This window comes from Mastacembelus armatus, chromosome 13, assembly GCF_900324485.2.
Source record: "Mastacembelus armatus chromosome 13, fMasArm1.2, whole genome shotgun sequence".
NCBI classification, from domain to species: Eukaryota; Metazoa; Chordata; class Actinopteri; order Synbranchiformes; family Mastacembelidae; genus Mastacembelus; species Mastacembelus armatus.
The window spans coordinates 21218036-21225512 of record NC_046645.1 but is presented as its reverse complement, the minus strand read 5'-3'; the positions used below and the strand labels follow the sequence as shown (position 1 = coordinate 21225512).

The 7477-nt window shown below is 37.2% G+C and overlaps 1 protein-coding gene across 2 annotated transcripts; it reads left to right on the top strand.

The window, feature by feature from the left end:
• Positions 1-3406: 3406 nt before the first annotated feature.
• stoml3a (stomatin (EPB72)-like 3a) lies at positions 3407-7034 on the top strand. Of its 2 annotated transcripts, none has more exons than XM_026321557.2 (7): positions 3407-3608; positions 3925-3992; positions 4491-4563; positions 4767-4849; positions 5023-5226; positions 5769-5903; positions 6003-7034. In XM_026321557.2, the coding sequence occupies exons 1-7, from the start codon at positions 3530-3532 to the stop codon at positions 6192-6194; spliced, it is 834 nt and encodes a 277-aa protein (XP_026177342.1). In that variant the 5' UTR covers positions 3407-3529; the 3' UTR covers positions 6195-7034. The 2 variants fall into 2 exon arrangements, with proteins under 2 accessions (XP_026177342.1, XP_026177333.1); XM_026321548.2 differs by having other exon boundaries at positions 3925-4028.
• The last annotated feature ends 443 nt before the right edge of the window (positions 7035-7477 follow it).

The window sequence follows — 7477 nt, the reverse complement described above, 5'->3', positions numbered from 1 at the left end:
TTTGTGGCTTTCTTGTGTGAGCGTGATACCACGCTTTGACAGATCGGTGTGCGTAAAGTGCGCACGGCAGGAACGACTTAATGAAATCTGTTGGCAGATTTCATTGCTTAGAAAACGGAAGTGAAACACTAAATTTCCAGGAGTTAATTTGAACATAGTCTTTCCTGAAAATCTTGCATGTATTTAAGAAGATAAATCTTGGCCTACCTGAAACGACGTGCAGTTTTTCAGCAAATGTTGCAGGGTCTTATGCATAGCAGTTATGTCCCAAATAAAATCATCAGGCAAGATTTCATGAGAACAGAGAAGGTCAGTGTGAGCAAAAAGACATTTGGATGAGCAGAACTCATTTCGATTGATGCGCTTTTGCCTGTGTTGTGCAGTGACTTCTGCAAAGTGTGGACAACAAGGAGATGGTGCTGAAGACAAACAGTCCCCTGTGCTTCTATCAAAGACCTGACAGGTGACCTGTACATGCAGGTATTCTTCCACTCATGTTCAGCACTGGATTTCTAGGAGCTTGTCTTTCCCTTAGACTGTCTGAAATTCAGGATCCAGGTGTGCCTCATGGTTATCAAACACAATGAGGGTAATGTGTAAAGATACGTTTTTAATTTGAAATTAAGTCAGATGGGTATTGATATTAACGTTCAACGTGGATAAAAATACGATTTTGCAGCTCATTGTTTTCTGAAGTGTTTCTGGAGAACATATTTGTGGACAACAGGGGAGCACAACTAACTCCTTGTTTCCATCACATATAATCATGGTTTGAAGGACAAATATATAATTTGGTTTTGCGTGAAGAACCTTGGCTCAGTAGAGAACAGTGCTGATTCAAACATACACTTACTGTCTAGACTTCACTCTCCTGTTCTGTTCATAACAAGTTTCGACACTCAGAAATCTGAAAGAACCTCTGCAGAGCAGGCTTCTTCAACAGAATTACCGCCATTTGCCCATTATCACTTGGACAAATGGACAAATAAAAAAAAAAAGAAAAAAAATTCCCGTCTCACCCCTATGGGTGGTGTGTCTTCCTCAATCTCGGGTATTCTGCAAGTATTCTGCAAGTATTCTGCTTTTTCCACGATATAATAATATGTATTCTACCAGAGGCCTGGGAGTTTGAGGGTTCTTCGCAGTATCTTAGCTGTTCCTAGCACTGCTATATATATATATACATAATTGCCATTTTGGTTCAAGTGAAAACATGTTTTAGAAAAATGCTAAATTAATTACATATCCAAACTGAAATCTCTCATACCCCTTCTTCACTAGTTTGTAAAGCCCCTTTGGTAGCAATTACAGCAGCAGGAGTACTGCCCTTAGTGAAAAAAATCTGAAATGTTAGTTGAAACTTAACTCTCAGAGATGAAAGCCATGTCAGGCAAAGACTACAACTAATGTCTGACAGGAACAGAAAGCAAGCTAAATGCAAAGCTAATAGTGCACAGATATTTATAGACAATTTAATCTGTCTTGAACTGTACATTTATTCTGTACATTGCAAAAGTCTAATTTTCAGATACTTTATTATGGAATATAAAATCAATGTAAAGAATATTTTTCTGTAACTGGTAAATAATGTATTATTTACCAGTTACAGAAAAAAAATTACATTGCTTTGAAATGCTGTCATTTGAAATGCTGCCATGCCCAGATCATGATGATGGTACTACTGAGCACATTGGATTCCAACAAACATCCCAACAAAGCATTTTAATTCCATTGTTGTCTCTAAAAGGTAGACACTATGAAAATCTAAAGTCTGACCTGTTTTGCACATTTAGTTGAGCATCTCATCTCTGTCTGCATGCTTAATGTACTGAGTCACAGCCACATGCCACACCATCTGCACCATCTGCTGGTGTAAGTGGAAGATGTACATAAATAAACTGAACTTAGACTGTATAGAACAGGCCTAATATTTGTAACACGTTTGTAGACACGCAATAATTATTTTGGTTTAACTCTCTTTCCTCACAGGGTTCATTGTTCTGTACCCAGCTCTGACTCTACTATGATATGAACCTTCCTTGTCAATGCAACCCTCATCCTGGTTTCTGAGTTTAGCCGCAAATTTATTATTGAGACAGATGGCGCCTGATGTGGAGGATCATTTCACGTCAAGCAAGTATTCTGCTTTTTCCACGATATAATAATATGTATTTTGGTGTTTTCATATTGAAATAGCTTATCAGCAATGTCTCTGTACTGTGTTGGCTACAGCAATTTAAAAAAGTTTTTATTTTAACATCCATAAATCTCGGCCTAACACCTGTTACTTAATTTTTAATAAAGTATGTGTGAACACGTTGCAGCGTGATCGACAATGCCTGGTCTGTGCCTCACCGCACATTTGTCAGTGAGAATTTACAAAATGTTTGGCAGTCAAATTGGAACAAAAATCAGGAGATCAGAATATGAACAGCCAGTTCAATCAGTCAACTATATGAATAATTAGATTTAATCCTGACAACATATTGATATTTTCTATAAATTGATTGCTTAAAAAAATGTCTATTTTCACTGCAGATCTTGAACATTTTGACTTGTGCCTAGCTGTGAAAACCTTTTTTTTTTTTTTTTTTGTAATTCTCCCTTTACTGAAACAAATTCTGGCTTGCCTATCCTGACCACAAGAGGGTGCATTTTCCACTAAACTGCAGTGAATGGTGTACTCTTGCAGCAAGAGGACAATCCTCCAATATACAGCACTTAATCCCATTAAAAAGAAAATATGTATTTATTTTTATTTATTTATTTATTTATGGTTTGTTATAGGGTGCTGACTGTCATGTGACCAAATATGCTGTGACAGTTAATTAAAGGACCTCACTGAAAAACTGCTGAGTTGCTCATGTCAGTTCTTATGGTTTCTCAACATGGTGTGTAAAACTTCACATCATTAAAATGACTTTTTTGTGCAGTCAGGCAAGAATTACAAGACTGTAATTACAGTATGTTTTCATATTACTCAGCTTTTAGATGAAAAGGCACTGAAAAGTGATGCATACAGATTTTTTTATCTTTCATTTCTTTTTTGTTTCCTTTCATTTTCCTGTGTCTGGTATTGAATTTGAACATGTTTTTTTATTACATCAGTTTCCCAGTTTTAAATGTGGGGAAGCTTATGTTAAAAAGAGTCATGAGCATGATCCCCTCTTCTTCTTGTTACCAGCTCTCGTGTGTCACGACTTGAATACAACCTGTTGGTTATTCATAACCTGTTCTTAACAGGTGTCAGGCTTCTTGGCAGGAATGTAAGACTATAATGGGAGGACACAAGAACTGAACTTTAAGCTCTCCGAGCCACGTAGGGGCTGTGGAGGATCTATGGTTCATGTTACTTGTTGGCACCCACTAACTGAGTCCAGGAGTCATGCACCAAGACAGCTCACATACACCTAGTATGAGTTTATGTGTGTGTCTCATAAATAGGAAGGTGATGAGAGAAGGGGACAGACACCAGCCAGAGGAGAGAACCAACAGGTAACCAAGCTCCTTCACACAGATATAGTCACAAATGATCTCAACAACATCCAGCACAACCGAGATGGTTACGCAAGGTAAACTTCAGATCAACAGTGTGGACTATGTAGAAGGTAAGTGTGTTTTTGATCATTCAAAAAATGAATTTTAGATTATATAACTACTGTAACTTAGTGGTTGTATAGATTATATACTGTATCGGTATTTTAGAAGTTTTAGATAATGCTCAGGTGGCTTCCCTTAGAGTTGAATTACACCATTACTGATAAATGAAAAGTGTGACTCCAACATATGTCACCTGTCCTAAATGATCCTATTAAGCTGTACTTGTATAACAATAACAATGACGTGAATACAACAATCTTCAGTTCAGATTTAACTAAATAAGTAACTGTACAATAAGCTGTTGAAGCATTTCTCTCTCTACAGATAAAACCACAGGGAGACTGGGATGTTTCGGTTGGCTGCTGGTCATTTTATCCCTCCTCTTGATAACAGTAACTTTCCCGATCACAATCTTTATGTGTCTTAAGGTAGAGTATTTCTCATGCATGTACACTGCTGATTAGGATTAGAACAATATTTGTTTCTTTAAACTGATATCTTCTTTGTATTTGACTGCTTTTATTGCACTGGAATTTGACTTATGAACATTTTAAAATGTCAAGAAGTTCCAACGATTTCCCTTCTGAATTTTTGTCAGGTCAGAAAATTTTACTATTTCCAGTTTTTCAACTTTATAAGTGAGTGAAGCACAACTGGGAAACAGAAATGTCTTTTTTTTTGTATTCTCATGGTAGGTGACACATCACAACATTACAGTACTTAGTAGCTGATATTTAGCACTCACCAACTACTTCTGCAAACCTATGTAAGGGTCTAACCCTAACCCTTAAATGCATTTGCATTTACTGTAATTCCCTTTCACTAGGCTATGTGGATCCATGTCATGTGATTTTTGCTTTGTTTTATGCCTCTTTTTCTCTAATAACCAGATAGTAAATGAGTACGAGCGAGCTGTCATTTTTAGACTTGGCCGGATCACAGACAGGAAGCCTAAAGGTCCAGGTTTGTCATTTAATGTGCTATATAGTAGATTGCACTGCAGGATAAAACCCAGAAACTGGTTCTCTGAAAAGAAACTTGTTTCCAAACTATGATCCAGATATGCTTCTTTTACAATCTTTATACACTACAGTTCTGTTCCACAGTAGAGGTGAGTTGGATTTAGAAATATTGCCAAAACACTCTGGTTCTTTCTGTCTTGCCAGGGCTTTTCTTTATTGTACCCTGCACTGATGATTTTGTTAAAGTCGATCTGAGAACTGTGTCCTTTGACATCCCTCCACAAGAGGTAAGTTTTACCTTTTCTTTTTTTTTTTTACATCAAATGTGGTAATATCATTTGTGTCCCTAAAAGTATTCTGCATTATTTCACTTTACCTATATTTTCTCTTATTCATAACATTCGCTTTCCTGGGTGGTGAGAAAAGTGGAAACATAACTTCTGCTTTTTTCCCTTTGTAGTTCCTAACCAGAGACTCAGTGACAGTGTCTGTGGATGGCGTGGTGTACTTCCGCATATACTGTCCGATCTCATCTGTGGCCAATGTGTCAAATGCACATTTGTCTACACGCCTGCTGGCTCAAACTACCCTGAGGAATGTACTTGGTACCAAAAACCTTTCAGAACTGTTGTCTGACAGAGAGGGCATATCACTCAGTATGCAGGTATGGATGAACTGTGTGGGTGTAAGTGGATATTATGAGGGAGCTGGAGCAGGGTGTTATATTTAATAACAAGTAGTGACAAAAATCCAGTGTTAATATTTGACAAAACAATAAAAAGGCAAACTCACTGAGCTTTTCATTGCTCTGGACACCTGGATGCTTAAGCTAATTAGCTGTTATTTGGGGGTGGTGGGTTACTCTAAAGTTTCTTAGTGTTTCTTTGGCTGAAATAGAGCAGTGCAACTCTAGGAAATGCTGACATACATTTTTCCTAAACAGTACCACAAGGGCAAACATTTGCTTGTTTCAACATGTAGGGTAAAATTCACCCGCCTTTTATCTTTATTTTGGTCTATACCCCAATATTTGGATATTAAATGTTCTGGCAATGATGACAGCAATGAGCTTGAACCAGAGACATTAAAGGCCAAAGGATAAGGGTCTACAGAGCTTAAAAGTTGGTTTATATGTTACAAATAATTACTTTGTGGAGCTAACAACGGTTTTATGCGACTGGATTGTTATTCAATTTTTCCATGCAGGAAGCTCTGGATGAAGCCACCCATGCATGGGGTATGAAGGTGGAGCGTGTGGAGATCAAGGATGTGAAGTTGCCCATTCAGCTACAGAGAGCCATGGCAGCAGAGGCAGAGGCCAGTCGGGAGGCTAGGGCTAAGGTGAAGAGAGAGCAGTCCTTGAGACTTTCACACCTTCTAATCCTCGAAAACAAAAGCGGAGCGGGAACAAGAAATAATGATTGTCTGTGTGTGTTTCAGATCATTGCTGCAGAAGGCGAGATGAAGGCCTCCAGGGCCCTGAAAGAAGCATCTCTAGTGATCTCTGAGTCCCCCTCTGCTCTCCAGCTGCGATACCTGCAGACTCTCAACACCATTGCAGCAGAGAAGAACTCAACCATCATCTTTCCTCTGCCCATTGATATACTGCAAAATTTCATGCAGCAGAAATGATGAATTTTCTAGTCAGCAAGTCCTACAAGAGCTGAAGTAAGTCTCATTTGTAGTGATATTTAACGTAAAAATGCGAGGGCCAGTGGTAACTGTTTTACATATGGTCCAAGAGGCTTAATATGTTTGCTGCTGAACTATGCTCTGCACTGAACTAACACTTCTTAAGAGTAGAATTTTATGTAAAGAAAAAAGAAGTCTATATTTAAAGCTATATCAGCACAAAATTTTGTATTTCTACACTTATTTTGTTGTGATTTAATACTTAAATACAAAGTCCAACATATACAGTATAAACATTAGTGTCTCATCATTGGCCACAGTATTTTAACCAGCAAAGTTGCAGTTCTGGAGGAGGACAAGCAAATCAATATTCTGTATGGAAATGCACAAGAAATGTAAAACCAAATAATGTACAACAACTTTATAAAGACATGCATTCATATACACACATCCAGAGCATGAAATTCTGAAATACTGAATACAATCTTTAAGAGAAATCCTGTAAACGATCCACAGAACAACTGACACCAACTGTCTCTGAAAGTAGATATAAACTGTAAACAAAACCTCTTATTGTAGTGTTGAATAAACATTCAGTAAATACAAGGTTACAAGGGCATGTCCACAGGACACAGAGTGCAATAGGAGTACCTGATGGAGAGAAATATGATTTCCACTTCATTTGAAGAATTCAGTAGAACTAACCAGAGACCAAGTTAAATCAACTTGTTCTACCAATGCCTGTTTGAGCAGATTTCCACATTTTATGTCCAGGTTATGTCATTTTATGTCTGAGTTGATTATTATACTGTAATAAAGAAATATTTCTTCAAAAGCAAACTTCTATATGGTTGCTGATTGTTTTTTCAAAATATTTAAACATGTTTAACCAAATAATTTCATACAAAGACAACGTTTGAAACAGACAGTTGAGCTGTGTGTTTATGTAAACATGAGCAAATGTTTAAAAAAAGTAATGATAATACAAAAAAGGTATGGCAGTTTCTTCCCTTTATGACTCATAGTTCACAAAACCTGAGATTCTTCTCTAACATGAGAATTGAGGTAACAACTTGCAGATGTACGTGCTTATTTTCATGAAATGATTTTTCAAATTTAGGATTTAGGATTTTTTTTCTCAACAATTTTGCCAAACCTCAACTGAAGGTACATGTGGTTAAATTAATTTTGGAATCCATAATAATTACCATCACATTTGCTATTTGAGTTTTCTGCTGTCAATCTCAGATCACAAAGAAGACTGAAAATAGCAACAATTCCAA